The 13,717-nt window shown below is 43.0% G+C and overlaps 1 protein-coding gene across 1 annotated transcript in view; it reads right to left on the reverse strand.

The window, feature by feature from the left end:
- Positions 1-13,717, reverse strand: part of SETX (senataxin) — a 163,824-nt gene that overhangs the window by 38,876 nt on the left and 111,231 nt on the right. The window contains exons 16-18 of the mRNA XM_078774880.1: positions 13,491-13,589; positions 9,942-10,042; positions 6,499-6,552 (exon numbers count right to left, since the gene is read on the reverse strand). Of these exons, the coding sequence (XP_078631006.1) occupies positions 6,499-6,552; positions 9,942-10,042; positions 13,491-13,589 (254 nt within the window). The remainder of the gene's footprint in view (positions 1-6,498; positions 6,553-9,941; positions 10,043-13,490; positions 13,590-13,717) is intronic.

Below are 13,717 nucleotides of genomic sequence, written 5' to 3' on the forward strand. Positions count from 1 at the left end.
GAGAAATCTGGGAGAGAACGGCAGAAGAAGACTTACCTGATCTGCTGTATTATGTTGCGTATTCTGTGCTGTAATCAAGTGAACTTTTCCATGGAGCTCTGCTCAACTTTTGTATGCTGAAGTACTGTGTGAGGTAAATCAGTGCTTTATCAAGCCAAGATTCTTCTCCAATAAGTATTAAATCTCTCCAATCTAAAGTAAGGTGTCTGTGAACATTGCTTAGACAAGCACACCTCTCACCAGCTTCAACAAGCCCCTATCGTTCCGTTGAATTAAAATCAGGTGGGTTGACTCAGCCTGCAATGTTTACGAGGTCAGCAAAATGAGTACCAGCTTAATGGCAATAGGGGGCATTGCTTCAGCGGCAACCGCACCCCCAGAAAATGATGCAACGAGCAGCCATAGGCTATACACGGACCACCATGTTGCCTAGAAAAGCAGTACCGCTCATATTCACAAAAATATAAATAAATAACAAAAAATGACCACCACAACTACTATTGTAAAGACACTGGTTTTTCCAAAAAAATGCATTAACATGAATTTGAAATTGAATGGTATGCATATGATATTGTTGTGGAAATGACTTCTAGGGGTTAAAGACATTTAAAGTAGCATATAGATTTCCTTAGAGAATGTACAGCAAAAGCATGAATTAATTAAATGTGATATTAGACATGCATCAATGTGATATTAGAGGCAAAATAAAAACATTGCCTCAAACAGGGAACCATGATTGTCATGGGGCCCGCAAGGCTAACCCCCGCTCTAGCGGGGAAAATGGCCTTAAAACGATCATTCATTCATTCATTCATTCATTGGACATTTCCGGTCCGGAAGACACTTCCGGTCCCTCGAGCGACGGGGCTTGCTTCGATCTCTCCACGGCATCAAAGTTTGAGTGTTTTCCCGTTCGTTTCTTTGTCAAATTTCCGCTGCGAATTTTGTTGTGTATGTGTTATTGTGTGTTTCTATTTGGTTTTGGTTTTGTAGTTGTTGCAAATTTGTGTGTAATTAGTCGTTTCTTTGTTCGCGCCTCGTGCGGCCTGGTGTCTCGTGCGGCCTCCTCGTCTCGACTTGTGCCCCGCCCCCTATATCTCGTTTTTCTTTCACCTCTGCTCCTGCTTTCTCAAATCCACGTTCTCACTTAGAGACTTTTCCCAGATTGTTTTTCATGGTTTTGTTTAAATATTTATTTAAATATGTTTAAACCGCAGCCGTGATGCTGACGCCGCACCCCCCCCCCCCCCACCCACCCCCCAGAATTTCCATGTTTTAAACGTTTCCCAGTGTTTACCCTGGATAAGAATAGGTACGCCGTATCCCTGCGTGTCGTAAGAGGCGACTAAGAGGGTTGGCGTCAGGAAGGGCATCCGGCCATAAAAACATTGCCTCAAAAAGAGAACCATGACAATTACAACTACATGTGGGCAGGGTACAGCCCGAAGTGGAGATCGGTTTCTGAGGTTTGGGATATGGAATGTAGGGACAATGACAGGGAGATCAGGAGAAGTGGTGGAAGTATTGGTCAGAAGAAGAGTGGACATATGTTGTGTGCAAGAGACGAGATGGAAGGGAAGTGGTGTGAGAATGGTGAAGGGTAGGCAGGGACAGAAATACAAGTTTGTGTGGCAAGGGTGCCTGGAGGGCGTGAATGGTGTTGGTGTCCTGTTTTCTGAGGAGTTTGTAGACAGTGTGGTAAGTGTGATTAGAGTGGGTGATAGGTTGATGATGGTGAAAATGATGATTGGAAATCTCTTGGTGAACGTCATCTCGGGATATGCTCCGCAGGTTGGTCGAAGCGATGAAGAGAAGGACAAGTTCTGGTGTGCGATAGAGAAGCTGATGGAAAACGTGAAAGATGAGGAAGTTGTTGTGGTAGGAGGAGACCTAAATGGACATGTGGGAAGGAGGATGGATGGTTTTGACGGAGTTCATGGGGGTTACGGATATGGTGTGAGAAATGGAGAAGGTGAAAGGATTTTGGAGTTTGCTGATGGAGCTGATTTGTTGATTTGTAATACTCAGTTCCAGAAAGAGGATAATAAGCTTGTTACATACACGTCAGGTGGGTCGACGACAACCGTTGACTACCTGATGGTGCGTAGGCGAGATAGGGGCACCCCTGGGACACAAAGGTAATCCCGGGGGAGGAGGCTGTTTCACAGCACCACTTGGTTGTCTGCGACGTAAGGGTGAAAGGTGCGAGGAGAGCTCGGCGGGTGAAGTACCAACCGAGAATGAAGGTGTGGAGGTTGAAAGAGGTGACAGTAAGGGAGGCATTAAAAGAGAGGCTGAGTAGGGTCGAGGATGATGTGGTTGAGCTTGAAAGTGGTTGGATGTCAATGAAAGCTAGTCTGTTGGGAGCCGTTGGTGAGGTATGTGGATGGACAAAAGGACCACCGAGGCACTCGGAAACATGGTGGTGGGATGATGAAGTTGGAAAGAGGATTGACGAGAAGAGGAAGAAGTTCAAGGAGTGGCAGAAGGCGAAGGGTACGGGAGCAGAAACAGCAGAGCATGAAAGTTATAAGGCAGCCAGGAAGGCTGCAAAGAAAGAGGTAGCAAAGGCGCAGGAGGCATGTAGGAAAATGTTCGGAGAACGCTTGGATTCGGAAGAGGGTCAGAAAGCAGTATTCAGGATTGCAAAGCAGATAGCGAAAGAGAGGTGTGATGTGATGGGGGTGAGTTACTTGAAGGATGAAGTGGGACAAATCATTGTCGACCCAGATGGAATTAAAGGAAGATGGAAAAGATATATGGAAATGCTGTTGAATACAGAGAATGAATGGGATGGCAACATAGAGAGTAACCCAGTTTTAGGACCGGCAGAGAAGATAACTGAGAAGGAAGTTGAGGAAGCGATAAAAGCAATATAAAAAACCACCTTTAGAGGCCATTTTTCCCCGCAAAGCGGGGGTTGGCCTTTTTCGGGAACCGTGGTTGTTGTTGTTTTTTGGTCCCCTTTTTTGAAGCAATGTTTTACGGCCGGATGCCCTTCCTGCCGCCAACCCTTTTTGCCGCCTTTTACGACAAGCAGGGAATTACCAGTGAACTGGTACTCAATTAGCCGACCTCGGAAGGATGACAGGCTGAGTCAACCCCCCTGGCGTTAATTCAGCGATCGACCGGGATTCGAACCCAGGATCCTAGGATCCTAAGCCGGCACCCTAGCCGCTAGCCCAACACCAGGGTTGGAGCGATAAAAGCAATGAAGGGTAGAAAAGCGGGAGGGCCGACGGGAGTTGTGGGAGATATGTTGAAGGCAGCAGGAAGTTGGGGTGTGAAGAGAATGACAGAGATCTGTAATCTGGTGGTGAAAGAAGGCCGGATTCCAGTGGATTGGGAACCGAGTACCCTCGTCCCTCTATACAAGGGGAAAGGTGACCCTCTGGAGTGTGGCTCGTACCGAGCGATAAAGTTATTGGAGCATGGAATGAAGGTATTGGAAAGGGTGTTGGAGAGGAGGATAAGGAAGAAAGTGAAGATCGACGAAATGCAGTTTGGATTCATGCCAGGAAGAGGAACGACAGACGCGCTTTTCATTGTGAGGCAGTTGCAGGAGAAGTACATGGAGAAGAGGAAGAAGTTGTTTCTTGGGTTTGTTGATCTGGAGAAAGCATTCGATCAGGTTCCACGCAAAGTATTGACATGGGCATTGAGGAAGTTAGGAGTGGAGGAATGGTTGGTCAGAGTAGTGATGGCAATGTACAAAAGAGCGCGCACAGCTGTAAGGACGAAGGACGGGAACAGTGGTGAGTTTGAAGTGAAGGTGGGAGTGCATCAGGGGTCCGTACTAAGTCCACTACTATTTGTAGATGTGATGGAGGTGCTGGCTCAGAACGTAAAGGAGGGTTTACCGTGGGAGTTGTTGTATGCAGATGATCTGGTGTTGATTGCGGAAAGTATGGATGGACTGAAGGAAAAGATGAACACGTGGAAGGAATGTATGGACACAAAAGGTCTGAAGGTGAATATCGGAAAGACGAAGGTGATGGCAAGTGGTAAAGCATGTGATGAGGTGGAAAGAACTGGGAAGTGGACCTGTGCTGTGTGTAGGAAGGGTGTCGGAGTGAACTCCATTCAGTGTACAATGTGCGCTGAGTGGGTTCATCAAAAATGTAGTGGTCTGAGAGGGTCATTAACCAGTGTGGTAGCTACATTCAAATGTAAGGTGTGCACAGAGGGAGCTGCAGATGGAGGAAATGTTGAGTTGGATCTTGGAGACGGCGTGAAGCTGGAAGGTGTGAAAACATTTTGCTACCTCGGAGACATGCTGAATGGAGAAGTTGGATCAGACTCGGCAACGGTTGCTCGAGTGAGATGTGCATGGAAGAAGTTTCGGGAATTGAGTGGCATGCTGATAATGAGGGGAGTGTCGTTGAAGCTGAAGGGAAAGGTGTATGCTGCATGTGTGAGAAGTGTTATGATTTATGGGAGCGAGACATGGGTAATGAATGTAGAGCAGCAACGAAGGTTGGAAAGGGTGGAAATGCGAATGGTTCGACGGATGTGTGGAGTATCGTTGAGAGAGAGGAAGACAAATGATGAATTGCGAAAGATGATGGGAATAGAGCCTGTGATGGATGCTGTGAAGAGGAACAGGTTGAGATGGTTTGGTCATGTGTTGAGGAAGGATGAAAGTGACTGGTTGAGAAGAGTGATGGAAATGAATGTAGAAGGAAGTAGAAGACGGGGAAGACAGAGAAAGACTTGGCTAAAGATGGTGGAAGAAGAAATGTGGGCAAGGGGGTTAACAACGAGAGATGCAGAAAATAGGGCAAAATGGAGAAGATTGTCATGGGGACCGCAAGGCTAACCCCCGCTATAGCAGGGAAAATGGCCTTTTAAAATGCATGTTGTTGTTGTTGTTGTTGTATTAGACATGCATCGCTATTATGTCAAGACAGACAACATCCATCTCCCTTACTGTATGTGTCTAAAAACCGCCATCCCTTTTGACCTTTTAAATGATGTGTAAATATTTTGAATCTGTCTTAAATGTTTCCGTTTAGTGCTCGCCAGGCCCCGGAAAGCTCGGTAAAAGAGGGGGAGGGTCGCCCAAGTGACAAGTGGTGGATGGGCGGTCCCATGCTCATCAAGTCGAGTGTGGACCAATGGTGAGAGATAAGGGTGGGGTGCGGTGTGTCATGGATGATGATGTATGCACCCGAGGTGATAAAGGGGAGCGGCAGCAGATGCCGAGACTGGCTGCTGCAAGAGGGTGCACAAATCTACAGAGCTGCCAAGCGACGCCATGCCTCCACCCAGCCAGCCTTGCCTCCTCCCTCGAGTACTACGTTGTGCTCCAACACAGTACAGCTCGGATATTTCAGTCTCATCAGCCTCCAATGTCTGCCTCTTGTGGAGTGATTAATTAAGCCCGAAGAACAGTTACCTCCGCCACAAAAGGTGGACTCAGTTTACGTTTTCACCCCTGTTTGTCTGTCTGCGAGCATGATATTCTCAAAAGGTTGGTGGTGGACAGGTTGGGCAGGTGACAATAACAAGCTGATTAAATTTTGGTTAAGGTCTGGATGCAAATCCGACCTAATAGTGGGATATAAAATACAAAATGTGGAGCCTGGTGAATGTATGCAATCTAACTATTACTGTTATAGTTTATTGAAGAATCTGCCGTTTGTTCGTTGGTACATGGGCGCGTATGGTGAGTAGTGGGTAAGGCGATTTCTCATTGGTTTATTACGTGCTGCAATTATTGCTTCTTCTAAATTCCCTCCCAATGTGTAATTTCTTTATTAAACCTGATTGGTCTCAAGTGAATTCTGGTTGGCCTGGTGGTTTCACATGGTGGTGTTAATAAGTCCCGTTAAGGATTGATTGGCTGCGGTCCACACCGCCGAGTATAAGACCGCGTCACGTAACCTTCGTGTTTGCTTGGGCTAATTAGATCAAGGCACGTGATCAGCGCGACACTCGCCCGATTTGGGGATCCCGACCTGCACAGTAACGCGGCTTCGGACACGAGTAAGAGGTCTTTCACTTTTGCGGTCGCTTTGACTCGACTTGCAAGATTGAAACCAGCAAACCTGAACGACCTGCCCCTGTAACAGTTACTTAGCAAGCTTATGTCCCACCAAAGAATATAAAGTTGAATGGAAAATTCTTACCGGGAATAACACCATAATAATTAGATGACACATTGTCGATAATTTCCATTATCTAATTGAAATCGATTTCAGATGTTCGATTCAACCTTGTGTCTGACAATGTTACAACTCAATTGGAATAAATAAACAACTTCAAAACAATCGTCGTGCATGGCCGGTTCAGGCATTTGGACTTACAAATGGCTGCCCAGCATATTACTGTTAAGAAGAGAAAGATAAAGCGAATGAGAAAACAAAATGAAAATCGCAGAAGCAGATTAATCGGAGAGGGAGGTGATGCAGGAGAATTTTACATCAAAAGTGTCTGACTGAAGGCAAAGCAGCCAAATAAACACAAAATCTGCACACAAAAGCGAACATTGGTCACCTCCTTCAAATCATGCTGAATTGACTCGCGTTTCATCATCAAAGTTTTCTTTCGCTGCAAAACAAATGTTGGAATTCAGGGCAATAAATTTATCATGTATGAAATAATGACAGCATTTATACTCACCCTCTTATTAGCTCCAAACCTCCTTTACACTCCCCTTCAAACTAACCTCCATTCTTTCTCACCCATATCCTCCTCCATTCTCTTCCTTTTATTTAGTTTTACAATTCAACTTCAAAAGACAAGTGTGCTCAGGGAAACTACCCAGTGAATTCCTTAACCAGAAATCTGCTTCAGCAACACCAACACTATCCGATAACGAGAACGACACTCTTCGAAGCCGCGGCGTCGACCGATATGCCTCCGCCCACATTATTACATCATTATACACACTTGTACCAAGTTTGCTTTAAATCCATTCAGCTGTTCTCAAGTATCACAGTTTTACCTGATATGACCTCTGACCTTTGAGGCCAAAATCTAATGAGTTCATCTTTGCATCACAAGAAATATATTATATCAAGTTTGGTCAATCTGTTATCATTGGTTCACAACTTAGCACAGTAACAGAATTGTTACCCAATGGGACCTCTGACCTTTTACCCCATAATCCCATCTGTTCATCTTTACATCATTGTACCAAGTTTCACTAAGTTCCCTTCAGCCGTTCTCAAGTTATTGTGGTAATGAAAACCTAATCCAGACTCTGACCTTTAACCTTTGACCTCTTGACCCAAAAAATATTATCAGTTCATTTTGGCATCATAATACAGTATATACTTATACCAAGTTTGGGCAAAGTCCTACCACTGGCTCCCAGGTTAGCATGGTAACAATTCTACTCAACATGACCTTTGACTTCTTGACACAAAAATCTAATAAGTACATCCTTACATCATTATACATACCTGTACCAAGTTTGGCTTAGATACCTTCAGCCGTTCTCAAGTTATCGCAGTAACGAAAACCTATCACAGATGGACGGATGCATGGACAACCCCAAAAACATAATTCCTCCGGCGACTTCATCGGCAGAGGCAGAAAAAGTCATGGGACAATGTTTTTGGCGATGCGATATCTGCTACCAAATTTTGAGAGGAGTGTTGTTTCTGGAATATTCCATCACTGTTCACATAGCGGATCTGGGAGTTCTTTCAAATTTTGGGGTCATCCTTGTTGAGCCCGAAGTGGCTTGAACAAAGTAAATAAGTTACACCTGGACTTTAGTTCCACAAAACCTGCTTCGTACATTTTGAGGCCCAAAGGATACCTGTTCATTGCACCATGGGATGATGCCTCGCACTGAGCACCACAATAAACAAAAGCTTGCAAGGAGTTGCTCTTCCAAAGCATTCCAAACTAGAACGGCACACGGTGGAGCTCATACCTCCACCAGGCTGAACCGTTTATGTTTTGTACCCCACTGATAGGCCGAATCTGGATTCGGAACTGAACCAAAATCGAATCTGCTTGTTCTTGTCACCTAACCAACTCGTCCACCAAGTTTAGTCATAACTCGTTCATACCTTTTTTTAATATCATGTTATTTCTCGTTTTTCACCCAATCTCTCAATTTGGTTTAGAATCACTTAAAAATTAAATCGCTCTCGTATCCGAATCCATATTCAGATCTTCATCAAAATCTGGTATATTTGTCCTCGTCACACACACAACCTGTCCACCAAGTTTCGTCCAAATCCGTCCACAACTTTTTGAGATATCCTGCTATTAATCGGTTTTAGCCCTATCTCTCAATGGTGAAGAATACATCTTTCCCCTAGCACAGATTTTCTCTGCTGTCTTCGCACAAAGATCTCTCTTTTGAATATGTGGTGACTTGAATAGCCACCATGACAGTTGGTCGAGAGTCAATCCTCCAGCTACAATCCACATTACTGCAGCTAAGACCTTTCGTCAAAACTGTTGCCCTTAGTCTCTTTTGTTTATTACTTATCGCTCCAAATGAGTTCCTTTACAAGGAAAACTTCAATACAGGAAAAGGTCATTCGGTTCGGGAAGCCTGCACAATGGTCATCAACTTATGGTTTCCAGCCTGGCAGAGGTATGTGCTCTACCAAGAGCCGTTGTAGTTACCTCCGCCACCGAAGGTGGATGGAGGTCATGTTTTCAGCCTTGTCTGTTTGTTTGTGAACAATATATCTCAAAATGATTTGGACAGATTCAGACTAAATTTGGCAGAGATGTAGCGTATGTGACACGGACAGAATGATTTGATTTTGGTGAAGATCCGGATCCGACTACTTGAATTATTTAAGTGATTCTTCACCATTGAGTGATAAGGCCAAAAACTATACGTAGCAGGATATCTCAAAACGTTGTGGACGGATTCGGACTAAACTTGGTGGATAGATTGGGTCCAAATCTAGACCAAATAGATTAGATTTTGGTGAAGATCTGAATATGGATTCGAATGTGAGAATTATTTAATCTTTTAAGTGATTCTTCACCATTGAGAGATGGGGCTAAAAACGATACATAGCAGGATATCTCAAAAAGTTATGGACGGATTCGGACGAAACCTGGTGGGCAGTTTATGTGTGTGACAAGGATGAATCGATTCGATTTTGGTGAGGATCTGAATATGGATTCGGATACAAGAATCTCCCGCTCTAGCAGGGAAAATGGTTAAAATGCATGTTGTTGTTGTATACAAGAATTATTCAATTGTTCAAGTGATTCTTCACCATTGAGAGATTGGGAAAAAAGCGATTATATAACATGATATTTTAAAAAGTTATGGACGAGTTATGACTAAACTTGGTGGACGAGTTGGTTAGGTGACACGAACAAGCCGATTAGATCTTGGTTCAGGTCCGAATCAACATCCGACCTATCGTTGGGATACAAAACAAACTGTTAGCCTGGCAGAGGTATGCACTCTACCGAGTGCCCTTCTAGTTTTATCCTGAAACGCTCATGAGGTAAGCACGGGTCGGGGCCCAAAATCAAAAAAAAAAAAAAAACGTTTTGAGAAATTTCATGAAAACTGCCACCCACTTTAGGACACGTGTATGGACTCCAAAAGCTGCACAGAAAGGGGGCTTCATGTTGACGGAAAGTCTCCACACGGATAATGCTTAAATGGCGAATGACAAATCCCTGAGTGTGTCTACAAGCGGACAATTTAATTCACTGCGAAACTTGTTAGTCTGGATACCTCGTCTTTTTACCATCTTTGGGAGAAAGATCGGCGTCGTACGAGTGGAAACGCAAAATCATAATTGGATTGAGAAATTTATGAAACCTCACACCCACCTTAGGACACCCGCTGAGACCCCAAAAGGTTCCCAGAAAGTTTGGCGGGGCTCGCCCCAAAACTGGGGGAGTACATCGGGGATGGACAGATGGACAGACAGACAGTCCTGCTTTATTATATAGATTCCTCAGACATTGTCTTAATCAGAGATCGTTATTCTGACCTCTTCCTGCAGAGGCAGAGGTTGCATCACAAATAAGGCTTCGATTTGCTTGTCCACCAATGACAGCTGAGCCTGCATTTGCTGCACACTTTTCGAATTCTCTGCAAAAAAAATATTTTGAAAACTATAGTTAGCCACCCATTGTCAAAAGTCTTTGTTACCATTATTGTCACAATGAATATGTCATCCCAGATGATATTCACAAATAAGTAAAGCAGCACTTCAACTGTTTGTTCGGCAATCTTGGTTGCCTTTATCTGAAGTTTACTCCATCCACATGCCGCCCCATATCGCTACTGGTTCAGTTACGACCAAATGAATAGACACATTATACCTGTCAAATGAGCACATCGGTGATTGTAAGTTAAATAAAGAAGATGAGGAATTGCTTTGCACTACATGTCCCATACCCCGGTCCCAATGAATGTTCTTGGTCCAAGCAAAAAGGGCATAATTCCGTGAAAAAATGGCGAAACGCCCCAAAACTCAAACTTGTTCTGCAACTTGTCAAAATAAATCCATGTACCAAGTTTCATTTGAATATGTTAAAGGGTAAGGCAAAAAGGTGCAGAAAACCACAGGTGGGACGGACAGACGGACGGACGAAAGGACAGACAGACGGAGAATCTTCTTCACATTTTAAAGCTTTTCAAAATCGATTTTTGCTCTTTCTGGAACCCACATTGCATATTCAAAATGCTGATTTTTTAAATAACAGGGACTCCTTGCAAACAGAATGAAATGGAAATTCAATCTCACGATAAAAGAAACAAACAAGAAAGAGGTCAAGCAGAGCACGATACTTGTGAAATCCCTCAAACAAATTTGACCTTAAAAATAATAAGTGGTTGAATTAAATAACCAAATATGTGAATCCTCTTCAAATTTCAAGTCAATCAGATGGAAATTTATGATTTTAGAAAGTTGGCCTATGTTGACCTTTTGACCTCAAAAATAATTGGTGGTTGAATTCAGTGACCTGATATGCAAATCCTGTTCAAATTTTAAGTCAATCGGATGAAAATTGAGGGTTTTAGAAATCGCACCTAAGCTGTTGACCTTTGGCCTATGTTGACCTTTTGACCTCAAAATCAATAGGATTCTTGCTTATGACCAACTCTACTGTCTGGTGAAGTTTTGTGGAGATCAGTCCTGTAGACGATTGACATATATGCAGACAGACTGACAGACAAACAAAGACAGACAGAATAACACACAACCAACCAATACACTTGAAAAAGCTTCAATTTTCACAAGTAGTAATGATGTTATGTCGGATATTCAGTTCAATAATCTACAATGCCAACAGTACTTCGACAAAGTTGAACAGTATTTGCTTCCACAATCTCAACCAGCTATGGCTCTGCCTTTTATACATTCTAGGTACCAGGGAAGCCTCTACAGTCCCATCCTAAATATCTTTTACAGGAGTAAGTCAAATGTAATATGCACACTGAGGGGGAAAGCCAGGGAATATCCCTTCTTTTCTATAGTTTGTCACATGGCACATACCATATAAAGGGGCCATTTCTTTGCTCCTGGCATTTTCCCCAATAATTACTACCGGATGTGAAATTTTTATATATTAAACTTTTTGGGGAACGCCCCCATCAGCCAAGCAAAAATAGGACTGCGGGTCCTGAAGGTCATCTGGATCAGGAGCAACAGTCACTAAAATCCCCCACAGACTCCCTCAGACCATGATATTTTCAATGCCGTGAACAAACTTTGGTACATCATGGGCGATGATGGTTGCAATCAAGTTTCATTGAAATCGTGCATGTAGTTTCGGAGAAGAGAGCAAATACCTATTTTGGGGGTGTTAACCCCCCCCCCCCCCCCCGTAAACCCCTCTAATGCGATAGGATTTTGATTAGGCAAATAAACCTTTGTTAGGCATCTGATATGAAGCTTGTGGCCAAGTTTCATCAACATCATGTGTGTAGTTTTGGAGAAGAGAGCAACTCCCTATTTTTGAGGGGGGGAGTAGGGGGAGTCGATAACCCCCCGCCGCACCCATAGACCCTCTTATTGAGCGCAGATTTTGATGTGGTCAATACACCTTCGTTATACATCAATATGAAGCTTGTGGCCAAGTTTCCTAAAAAATAATGTGTGTAGTTTCAGAGAAGAGCGCAAATACCTATTTTGAGGGGTCAAACCATACCTCCCCCCAACCATAAACTCCCTTAATGAGCACAGATTTTTTTAATTGTTTCAAAATCCATTACTTCGATGTATTGGCCAATGTATATTCCAAGTTTCAGCTAGTTTCAATGTATAGCCTTTGAGATATAAGCACCAACACATTTTGGGCGGACGGACAGACACAAACGTGAATGCGAGGGATTTCTAAATTAGAAGATTTTTGGGGAACCAATAAATTTCTAAATAAATTTCATCAATCATCAATAAATCAAACCTCATCAATCAATATCAATACCTCATCAATAATAATAAGACCTCATCAATAAATTTCAATAAATGAGTAAACCAAAGTCAATAAATTTCAAACTGATCAAAGTGTTGTCCCTGCCGAATTATGACATCATAATTAAGGCACCAATGACATCATCATTAAGAACACTTATTCCCATGGGGAGTTCTTTATAATGAGCCACGCTTTAATTTTTCCCATAGAACGGTTTCGGAGATATCGAGGTGCAACGTTTTTGGGTTTTTCAAGATGGCGCCTGTACCACATGACCTATGATGTCATAATTATCATTAAAATATTCTAGGAGGAGGTGCTCTTATGGTGAAAATTTTGTGTTCATCAGACCAACAGTTTCAGAGAAAACAATTTCATACTGATCGGATGAAGCGTTATACTTATGACATCATAATGAAGGCACCGATCACATCAAAATTAACACATCTTATTCTTCATGGGGAGTACTTGGCAATGAGCATTGTTTCAATTTTTTCCATTGAGCCGTCGTAGATATAGAGGTGTAATGTTTTTCCAAGATGGCGTCTGTACCACGTGACCCATGACATCATAATTATGAATAAAAGCATTCCAGAGGCAGAGGTGCTCCTTTGGTAAAACTTTGTGTCAACCAGACCAACGGTTGCCGAGAAAATGAATTTTTAAAATGCAGATACGCACGTACGCCACACGTACGTAAACAAACGAATGCTTAACCCTGCTTTTTGCTTCGTGAGCGCAGGGTAATGATTTCTGCGAGCATTCTTTTATACGAGAGTCTCAACAAATGGAAATTGCATGTATGGGGTCAGACATATAAAATATGCTCAAAAGCAACGGTCAGGGAGGGAATGATTGTTGCATGTTGGTAATAATGGATTGTTGTAATCACAATTATTGATTTCCGTGTCACTTTACACCCTGTCTAAAATTTGTATTACGGAATGTTTGAAAAGGGAATCTAAATGGATTTCAAGGAAACAGTAGCAGGTGAATCCTATTACAAATGTGTACTTCATACAGTTGGGGATGTGGAGAGCTCGGCGGAGGGGAAGGGGATAATATAATATGACAATAAATATGACATCACATAATATGACAATAAACTCTTCACGTACTCATGCGGTCCCCCAATGACTTCACACTGAACTGTGTAACCTTCATGTTGATGTTTTTGTTGGAGCCCAAGCGCACTATATTGATGTCTCCACAATTTCCTGAAGCAGGGAGAATGGTATAGGTGTCATATTCAAGGTGAATGCCAAAATATTTAGAGAAAGGAAACACAAAAAAAGATCAACAAGAAAGCAACCACCAACATAAAGGAATGGAGGAGTCCATATTG

The sequence above is a fragment of the Myxine glutinosa genome, chromosome 3, assembly GCF_964187855.1.
Source record: "Myxine glutinosa chromosome 3, kmMyxGlut1.1, whole genome shotgun sequence".
Lineage (NCBI taxonomy): Eukaryota > Metazoa > Chordata > Myxini > Myxiniformes > Myxinidae > Myxine > Myxine glutinosa.